The sequence below is a fragment of the Crinia signifera genome, chromosome 4 (assembly GCF_055691185.1).
Source record: "Crinia signifera chromosome 4, ASM5569118v1, whole genome shotgun sequence".
Lineage (NCBI taxonomy): Eukaryota > Metazoa > Chordata > Amphibia > Anura > Myobatrachidae > Crinia > Crinia signifera.
This window is the reverse complement of record NC_139220.1, coordinates 185,702,888-185,721,875: the sequence shown is the minus strand read 5'-3', so window position 1 is coordinate 185,721,875 and position 18,988 is coordinate 185,702,888. Positions and strand designations below refer to the sequence as shown.

Genomic DNA, 18,988 nt, shown 5'->3' with positions numbered 1-18,988 from the left:
TGATTGGTCGGTAATAAAAACCAGACACTTTATCACTTCACCGAGCTTAATAAATCTGCCCCTATATTACTTTTTAATATAGATGTTAAAGGGTGGATGTGTGCGGAGTAGAGGATTGTAGTCTCTCTGTCCTACTGCTAATTATGTATAGTATACTGTGAACCCTCACCACACACACACACACACACACACACAATGCTGTGGGAATATATATCGTACCAGATGATGAATGGACTTGGACAGATATGCAGCATTTCTCAGTGCTATGTTAAGGCACAGTGCTGCACATCACCGTGTTCCCAGTCCTCCTAAAAATAGATAATGTTTGTATGGGAGAAGATATTCCAATCATGAAGAAGCTATGCTAGATTGCCTTCCTGATGATGCAACATATTACTAAACTTTATTATAGAGCAAATTCACTTTAAATGAAAAACAAAAACCTCTGAAAGTGTCACAAATAATTATTCTTTACAATATAGTCAATGTAAGCCCCTCTCTCTATCTTGGTGTAAGGACACTGCAAACACTCCCCAATCTGCTACTGGTGTTCTCGTACATAAAAAGGTATATGATCTGGATTATTAATGACCATTTTAAATATAGTCACATAAAGGACATAATTACAAAGGCAATGACAGTCCCCATCGCACCACAAATAGTGTAGACTGCAGTGGCGGATTCAGGGGGGGGGCACCCGGGCACGTGCCCCCCCTGTCATTTATTTTGTAGCTGAGGACCAGGGCTTTCCAACGAGCCCAGCCCCGTGTCTCTAGTCCCCCGGGAACCGGAGATATCGCCTGGCAAACCTGTAACGTTTTTTCCCCATAGGATAATATGGGACCCATCAATTCCGACCCCCACCCGGTTCCGACGGCTGCCAGTTCCCGCCCTGGCATCACAGAAGCTTGTGGTTGATTTCATTAAATTCCAAATCGCTGGGCCTTCAATATGATACCAGGCTGGTCCATATCGGTCAATCGGTTCCAGAGATATTGCGTATAAACCGATTTTTTTATTTTTGAAATGTAATTTCATGGCTGTTCATGTTCTTTGAGGGCAGATTACTCTGGAACCAAACGTTCCAGTTTCACTGGACCAAAATCATTCAAAGCCCACTCAAAAGTTCTTCAATATAATACTTGTCTCATGTAAATGGGTCAGTTGGTTCCGAAGATAAAGGCGGTTAAATTCGATAACTGGTTAAAGGGGGGAGGGGTGGTTTTCTCTCCCCCTCACACCAGAAAATGCAGGGACTAGGTTGGTGTAAAAGGGGCCAACCTGGGAATGCATTTTTAGGTGTGAAAGGGGTATTATTTCAAATAGCCGGGACCTGCAGTGCTCTGAATACAGCCAGGCTCTGCCACTGTCAGTGGCTATCACTTCTGCTGTCCCCCATTTACCACGAGCATGTAATCCCACATGGCAACGAGCATGGAACCTCTGGCAATGAGCATGGAACCCTTGGCAATGAGCATGTAGAGAAGCAGCACTTATGTAGCCTAATTTTTAATAGGCATTATGGTGTTTGGCATAACACATAATGGACATAATGGCGTGTAACTTAACGTGTAATGGACATTATGGTGTAAATGTTTAATGCGAGCCTTTGGTGGACAATGTCCCTGTTTACGAAGTGTATTGTGAATTTTGGCTTAATCTTTGTGGCATTATTTGAATTCTGGCTCATTCCATGTGGCATTATGTGAATTTTGGCTCAATCCATGTGGCATTATCGGAATTTTGTCTCAATCAGTGTTGCATTATGTGAATTTTTCCCCAATCCGTGTGGCATTATGTGAATTTTGGCTCAATCCATGTGGCATTATGTGAATTTTGGCTCAATCCGTATGGCATGTTATGCATTTGGCTCAATCCGTGTGGCATTATGTGAATTTTGACACCATCCGTGTGTGTTATTATGTAAATTTTGGCTCAATCCATGTGGCATTATGTGAATTTTGACACAATCCATGTGGCATTATTTGAATTTTGGCTCATTCCATTTGGCATCATGTGTAAGGGGCAAGTATAATGGGGTCTAGTATTTTGTTGCATAATGTGTAGAAGTTGTATATGGTGTTGACACGCCCCCTGTTGAGTGGCCACACACCCTTTTCCGGAGCGCGCTTTTGGCGCGCGCACAACTACATCCTTCACTTTTGTCGCCATGGTGGGCCTGCGTACTTTAAATGCCAGGGCCTATTTTTAATTCCATTCCCACCTTCTCCTGCCGCTCTCTTAACATGTACACTGGCACCACTAACACCGCCCCTCCCCCACCCAAACCCTTTTTTATCATGGTGCCCCCCCTGTCATTTTATCCTGGATCCGCCCCTGGTAGACTGCATCCTCATGAATGGAGGCAAGGTTGCTAGCACTACCCTACTGCCTTTGCTTCTATGTTATTCATACTGTGTTGTTGCTATTATTTGTTTATTACTAGTGGAATATGGCATATTCCTAAGTGCTGTGTAACCATGTAAAAAATAAACTGTACGTATAATAATAATTTACATATACTTTAGAAAACCATTATACAAAAGGTGAGGTGACTACTCGACAGAGTTTATAATCTGATGTAAATGAAGGAAATATACAATAAAAGTATCAGTCTTCTTCCAGGGTCCAGCCACTTGTGTTCACAAAGATCAACTTTGTGTTAAAGAATGGCACCCATAGTCACAGGAAAAAAGGGGATGGTGAGCAGAAACACTTTTACACAGCGCTTTGCACATTTACTCCCGGCCTTGTTCATTCAAGCTACAGGCTGGAAGGGCAGCTAGCATACAGAGTGCTAAGGTTATCTGGCCATGGTGACACATGGATAGTAATCATGGGTTTCAGCATCTCTTGTTGTCATTGTAACATAAGGGCTGATTCAGAGAAGGAAGCTATTTTGATGTTTACACTAAACAGCAGTGTTTTTAGATCTGTGCATGCACAGGAGTCACCTTGCACATATGCAGATTTGGGATTGCACAGTGCAAACATGCTGCTGGCAATTGGGGATGGCATTCCAAAAAACAGGGTGCGTAGGCCCTGTTACCTGGGTTTGATAAATCCTGTTGCTGTGTCCTTGGACACTGCTTTACTTGCCCTGTGATTTACCTAGACATCCTGCCTGAGTGTTACTCATACCCCTTTTACACCAAAAACCCTGGTCGGACCCTGGTCTTTGAATGCTGGAGTATCCAGGGTCTGACCCTGCTTTATACCCCATTTACACAGCACTTTGACCTGGGTCGGACCTGGGTCTGCACCATTTACACTGAACCTGGGTCAGCCCTGCCTTAAATAATATTTTATATATATATTTATAGAAAAATATATATATATATATATATATATATATATATATATATATATATAGAAATATATATATATATATATATATATATATATATATATATATATAGAAATATATAATATATAGAAATATAATATATATATATATCAGGGCTGACCCAGGTTAAGTGTTTTTTTTTTTTTTTTTTTTTTTTAAGGTGCTGGGGGTGCCGGAGGGTACCTGTCCTGCCTGCTGTGCTTGGTGTACCTGGGGGTACCGGGGTGCTGGGGGGTGCAAGGGGTGCTGAAGGTACCTGTCCTGTCTGCGGTCGGATCTCAGCGGAGAAGATGATGTGCGCCGTTGCTGTACCACCCCCCCCCCCCCCTCCCCGGCAGACGGTCCCTGCGGCGTGCGGCGTATGGAGTGTCAGTGGCGGGGGTCCCTCTGGCGCATGGGAACTAGTACTAGTTCCTATGCGCTGGAGGGACCGCCGATACTGACGCTCCATACGCCGCAGGGACCGGCTGCCGGATGCGGGGGGGGGGGGGGGGGTGGTGATACAGCAGCGGCGCACATCATCTTCTCCGCTGAGATCCGACCGCAGGCAGGACAGGTACCCCCAGCACCCCTAGCACCCCCGTACCCCCAGCACAGCAGGCTGACAGGTACCCCCCTCTCCTCAGCAGCCGCAGGGACCCCCCTCCTCCCGCAGCAGCTGGGAACATCTTCCCCAGCGCTGCACGCTGTGGACCCGCTGCGGGTGCCTGCACCCGCAGCGGGACCATTTACACCGACATTTACACGGGTCCTATCCGTGTTCTACCCAGGTCAGGACCTGGGTAGAGGACCCGTGTAAATGGAAACGGATACCCCCCATTTACACCGCCGCGGATCCGGGTCTGACCCGCCGCTGACCCGGATTTTTCGGCGGTGTAAAAGGGGTATCAATAACCTTTCGCATCACACCTAATTACCGGGTTTCTTGCCGGTTCGACACGGTAATTGGTGTGATGTGAAAAGGGTTACCGGGTCCAGCAAACCGATAGCAACACAGCTTTACAAACCGTTAAAAAAGAAGGGTTCCTACCGATTTGTTGCCGTGTTGTTTTGCAGTGTGATGCAGTCTGAAAAGTGCAAAATGCAGGGACGCCATGGGACTGAACCTTTTCAAAGTCCCAGTGCGACCCTGTATTTCGCAATGTGAAATTATATGTCCGATGATGTAATGCTGCAGCTGATTAGAGAATCCAACAGTCTGTGTATTTTTACACAAGATGTATCCTGCAAGATTTACAAAGACACAGATGCTGAAACTATAATGTGCATCTCTGATTCAGCCACATAGTCAGTGCTCATACTGACCCATACCTGGTTTGCTATATATAAAACCCTGTAATGCAAAGTTAATCATTTAGGAAATACTGAGTAGTTTGAGCTCTCCCCTATTACTGTACAAAATATTGTTTCTACAACGTTTCTCTAATTTGCAAACAAAGGACACACTGAGTGTGGAAGAAAGCTCACAATAAAGATTGTCTAATGCTGTCTCTGGCAGAGCTCAGTACTAAGTGGAGTATATCCTGCCAGCCCCTCCACGTGGTTTGCTGTGGTAGCTGTGACTCTTGGCTCTCTATATGGAAAGGTGGATGTGTCACTTGGACTTATTACCAAGATCAGCAGCCTTGTACCTGGAAAGTAAGTGACCATGGTGTAGCAGAGTGTTCTTTATGCTGTCAGTATGAGAGAATTCTTTCTATAGACAAATACATGACACAAATGTGTAAGTGCTGCAGAATTTAACACCGATTTACTGTCTTCAATAAACCAGTATGTAGACTAATCATATTAGTAGGCATAGCATGTTTCTAGTTAGGATACACACCCATAAACCTCCCAACTGTCCTGATTACAGCGTATTTATCATATGCAACACGTTTGTCATACAAATGGTAGTGGACAAGTGGAACAGCCGCCCATCAGAGGTGGTAGAGGCTAAAGCAGTAGAGCAATTTAAACATGCTTGGGATATACTGTACATAAGGGTAACTTTACACATTTATAAGGGGCAGACTTGATGGCCAAATGGTTCTTATCTGCCATCACATTCTATTTTTATACTTATGTTTCTATGATAAAAAGTTTTTTAAAAATCATCCCCTGTATATCTACAATGTGTCTCTCAGGGCCCCTACATTTTGGAAGTGGATTTCTGATCAGTGGCGGAACTTGTGGGTGTTGAGCCCAGGAGCAAAAAGATAATTTAGGTCCCTCTCCTCCACCCCAACCCAAGTTTATAATATGCAACACAGCAGTGGTTGACAGGAAGAGGCTGATGGTGACAGGAAGAGGCAGGGGAAGCAGAATGTGACACGTTAAACAGTGGGTGACAGGAAGAGGAGGACAGGGGCAGTGGTGGACCCCTTAGTCCTGTTGAAATATGAGCAGATATAAAACCCTAGGTTTAATTCTGTATACACTTTGAGGGATGATGTGGCTGAGACTTTTGGAGCAGGTGAGGCATCTGGCAAGACAGACAGTTAGCATTTGAATTATTATGCTACTGTGTATGTTTATTTAAGCTCACAAATTGTTTTATGATGTGTACTAAGTGCTTTTGGTTCCTCTTCATAATGTATAACCTGTGTATAGCCATAAACTAATTTCCCTTTCTGACAATGTTTGTACACTATTAAAAAAAAAGGTAACATTATTGTTCAGTGGCGTTATTGATGCTTGGGGTTCTTCTTCTATATGTCTTAAAACCAAGAAAACTGATCTGATTTAAAAAAAAAAAATACATTGGTGACCAAACCACCATATTGTTTCCTTGACTGTATGTTCTGTACATTTGGAGCCGTCCATTGCTAAATGTTTCCTGTCTATTTTTAACCTAATATAAAGGATAACTAAACTATAAGCACCACATGTATATCACTTGCTTCTCAATCTCTTCTCTTGAACTTTATCCATCACATCATAAAATCATCTATCTGTCTCCAGGTCTGTCCTGTCTCCGGTGTCTCGCACTGTGGTCAGTGCTATTGTCTTCTCTTCAGGAGTTTGGGTCTCTGGGATCCTGATTTATCGCCAGGTCCTACGCACTCTCCTGTCATACCATGGCTGGATGTTTGAGCCACATGGAAAAAGGAGTTTGAAAACCAAGCTTTGGGGGGTAAGTCTGCGCTATTGTTGGAAGCTACTCAAAAAGGTGGTTTGACATGATGTCTGTTTTCCTATGGGTCAGATGCACTAAGCCTTGAAAAAGTTTAAAGTGCAGAATGATAAATTACCAACCAACCAGCTTTCTGGGCCCCATAGCAAAATATTTAAAGGGCCCTTTCCACCTGCTACAGAAAGAGAGTGAGGAGAGTAAAATACAGAGACAAAGAGGATGGTGGTGGGTTGAGGGCAGTGAGGGGGTGTCAGGCAGAGATAGTTAGAGAAAGAGAGAAAGTGTCAGGTACAAATGTAGCCAGCTTCAGTCAGACCACCATCGCGATGTATCCAAACCGCTGGTGGCAGCTGGCAGGGGGACAGAGACGAGTATTGGACGAGTATTGCAGAGAATGGAGCACACAATCCTCATTCTGGTGGATGGGGCGGCGCGTGCTGGCGGGGGATGGCGGATGGCGATCAGATCGCCAGGAGCTGCTCTAATGAGATTGGCTCCATCTGTAGACAGAGAGAAAGGGTTTTAGGGAGATAAGGTGCCAGGAAGATAGTGAGTGTGTCAGAGATACACAATGTTAGGAAGTGAGTGAGAGAGATAGTCAGTGTAAGGCACAGAGAGCGTGAGAGAGAGAACCAGGAAGGGAGTGAGGAAAAGAGACAGTGTCAGGGAGAAAGAGAGGCAGAAAAGGGGACAGAGAGGGGGAGATAGACATAGTCAGGGAAAGAGGGAGACAGAATCAGGGAGACCTCCGAGTGAGGGATTTTTTTTTTTTAGAGAGGGTGAGATAGAGAGACACACTGTCAGAGAGGGAGAGATACAGTGACAGAGAGAGAGCAATAGAGACAGTGCCATGGAGAGATGGGGAGTCAGGAAGTGAGAGAGGGAGATTGAGAGCGTGTCAGGGGAAGACAGCGTCATAGAGAGAAAAAGAGTTATTCAGGGAGAAAGAAAGGGAGAGACAGTATCAGACAGAGTAAAGGCTAGAGAGAGACGGTGAGGGAGAGACAGTATAGGTGAGTATAAGAGAAAGACAGCATCGGGGAGAGAGAGACAGTGCCAGAAAGATTAATAGGGAGAGACAGCATCAGGGAGAGACAGGGAGATAGAGAGACAGGGAGATAGAGAGAGAGAGTAGTGACATATAGAAAACATAATTGTGCAGGATAAAGCATTCCTTCTTAGAACTTAAGCAATGTTCATTGGGTGCTATTGTCTGGGGTCTGGCCTCCAAAGACCCATCCTGCCCCTTGTCTGTCCTTACCCTGCAGGGCTCAAAATGGCTTGCCATCTGTCAAAATGTCCTCTCTAACACTGATAGCTGGAGTCTCGTCTGTGCTGCTGCTGCCCTGATGCTTCCAATCAATAACCTGTTCTCCCTGTTCCTCACCCACCCTAGTCTTTCTAACCTCTACTGCTCCACTCCTCTCACCTGTTTCCTCTTAACAGCTCCTCTTGGCGGCCCTGCTACTCTCCATCCTACCATATGCTCCTCTCAGCAATCTGCCCTCCCAGTGCTCACCTGCCCGCCAATCTTTCTCCACACTGCACGAGCGGGCTGGTGCCTCCTTGTCCAATAGCCCCTCCATGTTCAGGCTTCTGCATGTCTCGGGCCACACTGCCTTCAAGTCTGGTGTAACTGCTCCTTGCTTGACCCTCCACAGTTATGCCACTGACATCCAGTAACATGACAGCTAGAAGTTGATTGGTTGGAACTATATCCTCTTTATCACTTTTTAAGGCTTAGTACATCTGGCCTAATACCTTCTATGAGCTGTAAGCTCAGCATATTGTTGCCTGTTGTGCACTTCTTTAAATCTGTAGACTCCAGTGTATCTCCTTAATTGTTGGTTATCATTTAAATTATCTGTCATTCTGCAATTAATTTGTTAACATTGTTAAAAACACTTACTTCTGCTCCTCTTTGATACTGCTGTCTACTTAACCTTGATATTATCTTCAAAACTGGATTTTACTGAACTTATTCTTAGTTAATATAGTTTATACATATAGTTCAACAAATTACCTGTCTCAGTCCTATTCCAGTCACTAAAAGATGATGGTGATGATTATTATCATTTACTAGTTAAAAACACGTCAAAATGACGGCTTCTGCAATGTACTTTCACTTTGAGCTGTGACCGTTTTTAGCTACAAACTCTCCACCCCACCCCCAGTCCCTATCTGCTCCTACCTCCACTCTCTGTCTTCACAGCTCCCTCTCTCCATTTCCAGCAAATTTGAAAGGTTCAGTGTCCCTGCAAAAATTGCTTTCATTTCTGTCATTTGGTCCTTTGAGTGGCCTCTAGTGGTCACTGGCAGTACTTTTCACCTCATAAAGGTGACTTTTATATATATAGATACAGTTCCAACCAGTGCTATTTTAGTAGAAAAATTGGTTTAGGAACTCTGTGGGAAGGAGCAGAGCAGGTGAATATGTGGGCGGAGCTTTTGTGGGGGGCTGGGGCTTCAAACAGTGAGAGGCCTACTATCACCCTGTGTGAGATTTTTGAAGCACCCCCCCGGGGTCACCGGGAAAGACCTTTATGCGCTCTTTAGGCCTGGCACCTGCTGTGACCACTCCTATCCTATTGAGCATGTCTGGAGCCGGCCCTGTCGGTGGCAGTCGTTCCGTCGCTGGTTAATCAACGTTCCGGAACACCATTCCTGATGAGGTGATTTTTCATCTGAACTTCAGGAACGGCAGGAAAAATAGCCCTGGTTCCAACACATTATGCTGCACTTTACAGTTAATTGGCAATAATATTAAACAAAAAACATGCCTGGTTTTGTATTTAAAATTGTTGGCCTTTTATATCTAGCAGCAAACATTTTGTTAAATCAAAATTTTCCCCCTTATTTGTGCCATTTACTAATATCCTATTTTCCATCACAGGGCTGCATGAAGATAATGGCCAGCCGGCAGCCAATGCTCTACAGTTTCCAGATGTCCCTCCCAAGATTGCCAGTGCCACGGCTAGAGGACACAATAGAGAGGGTATGAAAGCTGTGCATATTGGCATGCAATAAAAAATCAGGAGGAGCTGCAGCTAGTTGCAGATTTTTTTGCATGTCCCACAGACAGGGGCATCACTAGATATTTGTAGGCCCCATAGCAAAAGTTTGTATGGACCCCAATTTAGCAACTGATGGTGATAAATGTATTTAAAACATATTACTTAGACAGTAAAGATGGGCCCCCTTCAACTCTGGGCCCCATAGCAGCTGCTATGGTAGTTATGCCTTTGCCCACAGTCAGTCAGAAGTGTTTATGCCTTTAGAGTTGAATAGATCAGACGCTTATCCTAAACAAATTAGACAGGAAAGTACTTACATTATAATGTATATGCAGTGAGAACTCAAGAAGGGAAGACAACTACTGCTTACTGTTCCTACCATGAATGGTTTCATTGCAGTACCTACAGTCGGTGCAGCCATTGCTGGATGAGGAGAATTACAATCGAATGAAGGGTCTGTCTGAGGAGTTCCAGAAAGGCTTAGGACGCAAGTTACAGAAATATCTTCATCTCAAGTCTTGGTGGGCAACAAATTATGTAGGTGCAGTATAGGACCACTAAAAACCATTCACAGATGAAGAAATATATGTAAATCTTTTGTATCTTAGGGGCAGATTTATTAAGCTTGGAGAAGAGATAAACTGGAGATAAAGCGGAGAAAAGGTAACAGGAGATAAAGCAGCAGCCAATCAACTCCCAACTGTCTTTTTCAAACACAGCTGATTGGCTGGTGCTTTATCTCCTTTTACCTTTTCTCCGTTTTATCTCCAGTTTATCTCTTCTCCAAGCTTAATAAATCTGCCCCTTAATATCTTAATACTGTCAACTGAGTCCTTAATATCACTTTTTATTTTGGCCCAATATTGCAGCATGCATTGCCCCAAAAAATGAATGTGATATACGTAATTCTCTTGAAAATAAATCAGAAATGTTTTGAAATAAAGTTGGCATGTATCCAATATTGGACCTGAAGCTGGCCATACATCTACAGATTTATTGTCCAATCTGACTGGTTGGAAAAAAAACCTGGTAATGGATGAGAGCCAATGACATTTGACCATTTGCTTTGAAATGCTGGACAGAAAACGGTCATTCAGATATTACCAGGTTTTTCTTCCATCAGGCCTGGCAATAACTCTGTAGATGCATGGCCAGCTTGATACTGTAGGCAAAACTGTAATTTTTCAAATGGTTGGGAAACTTGGCAAAAACACTGGTTTGCCTGGTATCATCAGCGGTGTAGCTAGGTGCCATGGTGCCCGGAGCAAGGGCATATTTCGCGCCCCCCCCCCCCCCCCCCCCCGGAAATGAATTGGGGGCGTGGCTAACATGTGTTGGCATGTTACATTTGAAATATATAAGACACTGTAGACGAATCTGCTGCGCTATATAAGATGCTGTAACGGAATCTGCTGCGCTATATAAGACACTGTAACGGAATCTGCTGCGCTATATAAGACACTGTAACGGAATCTGCTGCGCTATATAAGACGCTGTAACGGAATCTGCTGCGCTATATAAGACGCTGTAACGGAATCTGCTGCGCTATATAAGACACTGTAACGGAATTTGCTGCGCTATATAAGACGCTGTAACGGAATCTGCTGCGCTATATAAGACACTGTAACGGAATCTGCTGCGCTATATAAGACACTGTAACGGAATCTGCTGCGCTATATAAGACGCTGTAACGGAATCTGCTGCGCTGTATAAGACACTGTAACGGAATCAGCTGCGCTATATAAGACACTGTAACGAAAACTGCTGCGCTATATAAGACACTAACGGAATCTGCTGCACTATATATGACACTAACGGAATCTGCTTCGCTATATAAGACACTGTAATGGATTCTGCTGTGCTATATAACACACTGTAACGGAATCTGCTGCGCTATATAAGACGCTGTAATGGAATCTGCAGCGCTATATAAGATGCTGTAACGGAATCTGCTGCACTATATATGACACTGTAACGGAATCTGCTTCGCTATATAAGACACTGTAATGGATTCTGCTGTGCTATATAACACACTGTAACGGAATCTGCTGCGCTATATAAGACGCTGTAACGGAATCTGCTGCGCTATATAAGACACTGTAACGGAATCTGCTGCGCTATATAAGACACTGTAACGGAATCTGCTGCGCTATATAAGACACTGTAACGGAATCTGCTGCGCTATATAATAGACTGTAACGGAATCTGCTGCGCTATATAAGACACTAACGGAATCTGCTGCGCTATATAACACACTGTAACGGAATCTGCTGCGCTATATAAGACGCTGTAACGGAATCTGCTGCTCTATATAAGACGCTGTAACGGAATATGCTGCACTATATAAGACACTGTAACGGAATCTGCTGTGCTATATAAGACACTGTAACGGAATCTGCTGCGCTATAGAAGACACTGTAAAGGAAGCTGCTGCACTATATAAGACGCTGTAACGGAAGCTGCTGCGCTATATATAACATGCTGACAGCTGTAAATAAAGATAAATAAAGATAGATAGATATATATACAGCATAAAGATATATACAGCACAGCAGGCCAGGGCAGCAGCAGAAGCCAGAGATTCACTCTCCCTCCCTCTCCTCCCCCCTCCCCCCACACACATCCTCGGGCTCCACGAATCCAACAAAAAAAACAAGCTAACTATGTTTATTTTAAGTACATTCTTTAGCTGTAAAAAAAAAAAATCACCTTGGATAACTGAATAAGGCACGGGCGGCAGCCAGCAACACACCTTCTCCTCCAGGCTACAGCCAGCGCTTGGGAAGGCTGGTGATGACGCTGCTGTAGCCAGGGAGGATGGAGGGGTTTAGAGACAGGTGACTTTCTGGCTGCCGCAGTGCCGCTGGGAGGAGTGTGACACCCACAGCAGCACTAGTGTTGTCACTCAGGGGCAGATTTATTAAGCTCGGTGAAGTGATAAAGTGTTTGGTTTTTATCACCGGCCAATCAGCTCCTAACTATGAAATTACAGGCTTGGTTTGAAAAATGACAGGTTCAAGCTGATTGGCTGGTGATAAAAACCAGACACTTTATCACATCACCAAGCTTAATAAATCTACCCCTCAGTCACTAGTGCTGCTACGCTCATACGCTGGCTGCCTGCGCTGCCCGGAAGCCAGACCGAGCAGCAGCAGCAGCAGCAAATCAGAGGCAGCCGCGGCCCGCAGGAGGAGGACATGAATGGACTCGGCGACGGCGTGACTGTCAGCCCGCCGCCCGGCCTCACCGCCCGTGACGCTTGGCGGCGGGGACCGGGCGAGCAGGCTTGGAAGGAGGCAGGCGCCGGGCAGGTCAGCCGCCGGCGCTGCCCGGGCGTACGCCACAAGTAGCAGGGATCATTTGCGGAGGGGGGGGCGGGCCGGCGGCGCCAGCCAACCAATCGGCGCCCGGAGCAGGAGCTCCGGTGGCTCCGCCCTCCCTACGCCTCTGGGTATCATCCAGCCTGGCCTCCTCTGTTTGTGGTTAAATTGTAATGTTATACAGTAACTGAGAAGCAGATGTACTGTATGAAGCAGTGATAAGGGAGGATAAGTGAGCCCGAACAGAAGTAGACCATGGCAACCAATCAGTACTGATGTACCATCTATAACTTGAATAATATAAAATTATACAGAGCAGCTGTCTGGTTGCCATTGGCCACTTCTCCTCTGGATCACTTCTCCCTTTTCACTGCTTCATACATCTACTCCTCAGTGCTCTAATGTAGTGACAGACCTTGCCTACGTTTGCCCCTATGCATACCTCCCAACAGTCCCTATTTTAGCGGGACAGTCCCAATTATTAGGGCCTGTCCCGCTGTCCCACCCGCGGGCGGCAGTGTCCCGCGGTGAGGGGAGGCTGTTGGGAGTCCCCCCTGTCAGCTGCTAAGCAGCGGGGAATAAACGCTGTGCGCATGTGCACAGCATCTATTCCCGCAGCCAGGGGGCTGGGGGCATGGCTGGAGGCTCACAGAGCCTCTGGGTCATGCCCCCATAGCGGCAAAATGGGGGCGTGGCCTCGTGGGAAAGCTGCGAGTATAGATCATGCCCCCGAAATTAGGCCACACACCCGAATCTTTTTTTTAAATCTATAATTGTATATAATTGTATATTTAGAGGTTTTTTTTATAGTACAAATTCAGAAATTGTAGTTTTTATGGTTGTTATTTATGGCACTGTAAAAGGTGGATAGTTTCAGTATAATACATAACACTGAGGGATGACAACAAGCTACCTATTGCATATTTACATTCACAGCATACATGCTATAATTGGAATTTGTTGTAGAATTTCAAAACAAGTAGAATCAGTGACATATTGACTGTATACTTGAAAATAATATTTCTTTTATTCAGAATATTGTCTACACTTCATCAATTTCTCCAGGTCAGTGACTGGTGGGAGGAATATATTTATTTGCGAGGTCGAGGACCAATAATGGTGAACAGCAACTACTATGCAATGGTGAGATGGTTCATGGATTTTGACGATTTCAAATGTTCACATACGGGGTGATGCACACTGAGTAGTATGCCACAATGCTTTACATCAGTGGTTCGCAACCTCGGTCCTCCAACAGTGCACGTCTTCCAGGTCACCTGGCAGGTGCACAGGTGCACTCATTATTCACTGACACATTTTAAAAGATCATTGGTGGAGCTAATTATTTTACCTGCGATTCTGTGTGGAGACCTGGAAAATGTGCACTTTTGGGGGGTCCTTGAGGACCGAAGTTGAGAACCACTGCTTTACACGGTTTGCACCATTCATGCAGTGGGATTAAACATTTGCACACACATTTGGCTCAGGTAGTGTAGCACTCTAGGTGCACACCCAGTCCCTGGACTCAGCAGTCCCATACGTTGTCCTTGCTGCACCTTAGCTTAGCTTAGCAAAGTCCCACAGATGCAATTGGCCTTTCAGCATAGCCTCTTTGTCAAGTGTATTAAATGGTAAATAACATTATGGCATAGTTTAGATATAGCTGCTAAAGCTGCCCAGTCCCAGGCAGTCTTCTGGGTTGAACCATAGGATCCTTATCCAATTTCTTTACAAATGTGGATGGTTAAAATAAATGGATCCTGTCCTTCATTGCTTAGGAGTAGCTACCAGATCACATCGCAATGTGGCAGGTAACACAGATGAATCCCATTGAGACTTTAGGCCTGATTCCGAACTGCTTGCTGGGTTGCGAGTTTTCGAAGCCTAGTGAGCTGGTAGAGGCTGCCCCACTTCAGAGAAGTCACACCCATGTGCATGGCTGTGAATGCGTTTGCAGCCGAGAACACTGGAAAATCCATTCGCAATCACTCAACATCGAATGGAGTATTCCCGGTTCGCAAGCATTGAGTAAGTCTAGACTTACTCGGCGTTGCAAAGGCCATGGAGAGAAGGAGGCAGCTGATGATGTCAGCGGCCCTCCCTCCCAACCGCCAGGGAACGTCTGCGTTTTTCTGGGGCACTCCCTGAAAACGCTGCGTTACCGCTCCCAAATAGTTACAGGATGTCAATCACCCTGCGTACGGACAGCGAAGGCTAGCCATAGCTGGCTGTCGGTTCGCGCACAGAGTACTGTGCGCATGAGCGGCTGTCCAATAATTGGCATGGCCGCCAATTCGCATCGTTGTGTTCAGGTCTGAATCGGAACCTTTGGCCAGTGTTTCTTCTGATATTGGGTTCACACACCACATGGGCCGTCCATAGCAGCTTTATATCCATGAGTTGTACAGGACAGAAACCAACATCTATCCGGCATATACACACTGTATTATCCCCATGTATTTAGTTGACCCATTTCTTCTTAATGTCTTAATTAGCATTAAAAGCCTTAAAGGACTAATATTACATATTTACAGGAGGGGCAATGGCTTGCTCTGACACTGCAAAGCATATTGTAATCTGCTAACATTTGTCTTCTCTATGCAGGATTTCCTATCTGTACTCCCATCCACCAACCAAGCAGCACGGGCGGGAAATGCCATTCATGCCATGCTTCTATACCGCAGAAAGCTAGAAAGGGGCCTGATACCACCAGTAAGTGAACCCAAAATGAAGCTTGCCATGCAATATTCACTTCGATCGGCAATACAAGCCAATATTAACCTGTATTGACTGGGCTATAACCTTACATAATGGTGTGCCGGCTGGTAATATTCAGGAGAAAAGCTTATGTTCCCAGTCTAGGAAAGTGGAAACAATGAATAATCAAGAAACACATTCAAATAGTAGCCAGAAAACCAAATTCTAACATAATTTACTGATACTGTCATGTAAATGATATTCTGTTTCTATGTATCTGCTGATAATATACTGCTGAGTATCTCTTTCCAGGTCATGGCTCTTGGCATTGTCCCCATGTGCTCATATCAGATGGAGAGGATGTTTAATACTACACGAATTCCAGGATTTGAGACTGGTGGGTCATTTCTGGGACAGCATGAAACATATATAACATTAGTGGCACATTTGCCAGGTTTTGGTCAAGCTACAGTATATACAGATGTAGCTGCGCTCATCGTTGCCACGCCAATCACCAATCGCCACTTGCAACATCTGTGACAATCCCATTGCCTTAAGCATGAATCTAATTTACTCCCATGGCTCATAGCAATGCATTGAGTGGCAACTGCACTGGGTGATGATTCTGATGAGCGCACTATACAGTGGGCCAGATTTACTAAGCTTTAATAGTGATAAAATGGAAAGTGCTAAACATCCAGCCAATCAGCTGCTAGTTGCCATGCTACAGGCTGAGTTTGAAAATTACAGGTAGGAGCTGATTGGTTGGTGATTTATCACTCTCTATTTAATCACTTCTCAAGGCTTAGTACATCTCACCCAGTATCTGCTAAAGGTTTTATGAACTAGGCCTCAGATGGAGATACAGTACCAATCAGCTTCTAACAATCCTAACTGCAATTAGGAGCTGATTGGCTGTTTCAGACCTCATCGCATGACTGCTAATTTTCCGAACCCAGCAATCAAGTATACACCGCCCAGCCAGAGTAAAATCCAGCACTGAGTGAACCTGCAAATTGCTTATCACAGCTTGCAAATAGCTGCAAATCCAGTTGCAAACTGCTCACCATTGAGGGATTTTTCCATTGTGTGCAGTTTGTGCGTAGCCCAGGACTTACTTATTGGCTGTGATAGAAACAGGCTGTTCAGGTCCAGAGCTGACCCCATAGGACTTTAGTATTCAGGCATCGTTTAGGTGGGTCTCTGACGTCAGGGATGACCACTTCCAGCCTGATTCCTTAGCAGATTAGTGAAGCCCCTGACAGATGGAACTGTTTTATGGTTCAGTTTTTGTGAATGGATCTGCAAAAACATCACTATTTCCAATGCATTCGCAATTTTGGAAGGGGCGTCTTTTCTTTCTGTCTTGGTGCTGGCTTTTTGCTTGAATTAAACTCATAATAAGTATTTAAGGTCACTTAACATGAGCTGAAATTATAATGATGTGGATGTTGTCCTAAAAAATATTCAGACATTTTGAAACATTCAGACTGTGAATAGGATAAAATATTGAGAGAAATGAGAAATACACATAGTAACATTCTTATGGTGTCTTTCCCTATAGATCAACTCCAGCACCTGGTTGAGAGTCGCCATGTGTGTGTGTATCACAAGGGGCGTTACTACAGGCTATGTCTGTATGAAGACAGGACCTTACTCAGCCCGCGCCAGCTGCAGATACAGATTCAGCGTATTCTTGATGACCCGAGCCCACCACAGCTAGGAGAAGAGAAGCTGGCAGCACTCACAGCAGGGGACCGGTGAGCTCAGCCGCTCAGTAGAAGTACATTAGGAGGAATTGGGTAGTAAGAGCTAGAAAAGCATAACAGTAATATATAAAATACCATCTTTAATTTGTGTTCTGCACATTTAAATATAACTTAAATATAGGTCCTGAGTCACGCATAGGGCCAAATATAATAGGGTGTGAAATTCAGAAAGTGAGAGATTTTGTGAGGGTTTTCCATTTTTTAAAGCGGCAATCATTTACACTGAAAAATTCAACAGGTTAACAAGTACTTGGGCCCCTCCTCTAGGAACCACTGTGCACACCTACAGTACAAAATGCACAGTGCACACTCACCACATGCCCCTTGGTTATGATTATTGGGCAAGGCAGTTCTAATTTGTTTGAACTTGAATGTTTATATTAGACCTGATTCTGGTTACTTACACGAATGCGCATATAAGCCCAACCGTTCTCTGTCCGCAATTGTTCTGATGTCCATTGGGAATTATACCTAATCCATGCTGTGTGCAAGAGATCCATCAGAAATACTGTAGGTATCTTATTTCTATCAGAAGGTGTCTTACACGCTCACAACTGTTTTATGACAATCCCATGAACTGGATGTGTTTTGTGAATCTGCACAGTAACCACCTAGTAACCACATAACATATCAAATATATACTGTATATATATATATATATATATATATATATCAAAGTGAGATCTATATTGTAGTGTAGAAATAAAGCAATCAGCATTTTCCTTGCACAGAAACAGAATAACTCACCCAAATCTAAATATCTCTGCACGTGTTACATCTGACCCCCCCCCCCCCCCGCAGTGCACATGGTTTTGTCCATTTAAGAAGAAATTTCACTCTAAGAGTGAACCAGAGTAAAAAAAAAATATATAATTTTGCACACTGAATAGTATCTGAGTAACTAAGATGGGACTTCTATTGAAGATGCGGCCAAATGTAATATTGTGAGAATCAGAAAGTGAGAGATTTTGGGAGAGTTTTCCCATTTTAGTAAAGCTGCAATCTCTTGCACTAAAAAATAAAAGGTTGATTTTGCCATGTAAATGATTGCTGCTTTCACATAATGGGAAAACCCTCCCAAAATCTTACTTTCTGATTCTCACACTCTATTACTTTTGGCCCTGGATGTTGGCCATAGCAACCAATCAGATCCAATTTTTTATTTTACTTAGCGTGTTCTAGAAGATAATAGATATAGGGGGAGATTCTCTAAGCTAAAAATGCGGTAAAAACACTGTTATCGGGTTTTTACCGCATTTTGGGATGCTGTAAGGTTACCGCAGCGAGTTACCACGGCGGGGGCATCGCCAGAAAAATCTGGTGATGCCCCATAGAAGCCAATGGGCCTCTACCGCAACCCTCCGCCGCCCCGCATGGACCCCCGCCGCCCCGCATCGCCCCCCCCCCCCCTCTCACCTGTGTCTGGGTAGCACAGCGCTGTGCTGCCCAGACCTGTGACCTCTTCCTCCCTGCACTGATCCTCTTCCGGGTGCAGGGAGGAGGAGAGGAGCAGCGCCGGGTAAGGGAGGGAGGGGAGAGCCGCCGGGTCCTCATGGGACCCGCTGACTCTATCGCAAAGGACAGCTCTTAATGCAAGAGCTGTCCTTTGCCATAATTATCGCATATGTTACTGCATATGCGATAATTATGATTGCGAAGTGCGGCGATGTGCGGCGGAGCTGTGGAGCGGATGTTAGAGCATCCCCCCCATTATCTGATTGGTTGCT

General features: G+C 44.7%; 1 protein-coding gene across 2 annotated transcripts in view; it reads left to right on the top strand.

Annotated features, from left to right (window-relative positions):
- Positions 1 to 18,988, top strand: part of CPT1B (carnitine palmitoyltransferase 1B) — a 44,650-nt gene that overhangs the window by 8,360 nt on the left and 17,302 nt on the right. For both annotated transcript variants that reach the window (XM_083183187.1, XM_083183185.1), the window contains exons 3-10: positions 4,845 to 4,984; positions 6,290 to 6,461; positions 9,355 to 9,456; positions 9,875 to 10,012; positions 13,861 to 13,938; positions 15,400 to 15,507; positions 15,805 to 15,889; positions 17,057 to 17,252. In XM_083183187.1, coding sequence (XP_083039313.1) covers positions 4,845 to 4,984; positions 6,290 to 6,461; positions 9,355 to 9,456; positions 9,875 to 10,012; positions 13,861 to 13,938; positions 15,400 to 15,507; positions 15,805 to 15,889; positions 17,057 to 17,252 — 1,019 coding nt within the window. The remainder of the gene's footprint in view (positions 1 to 4,844; positions 4,985 to 6,289; positions 6,462 to 9,354; positions 9,457 to 9,874; positions 10,013 to 13,860; positions 13,939 to 15,399; positions 15,508 to 15,804; positions 15,890 to 17,056; positions 17,253 to 18,988) is intronic.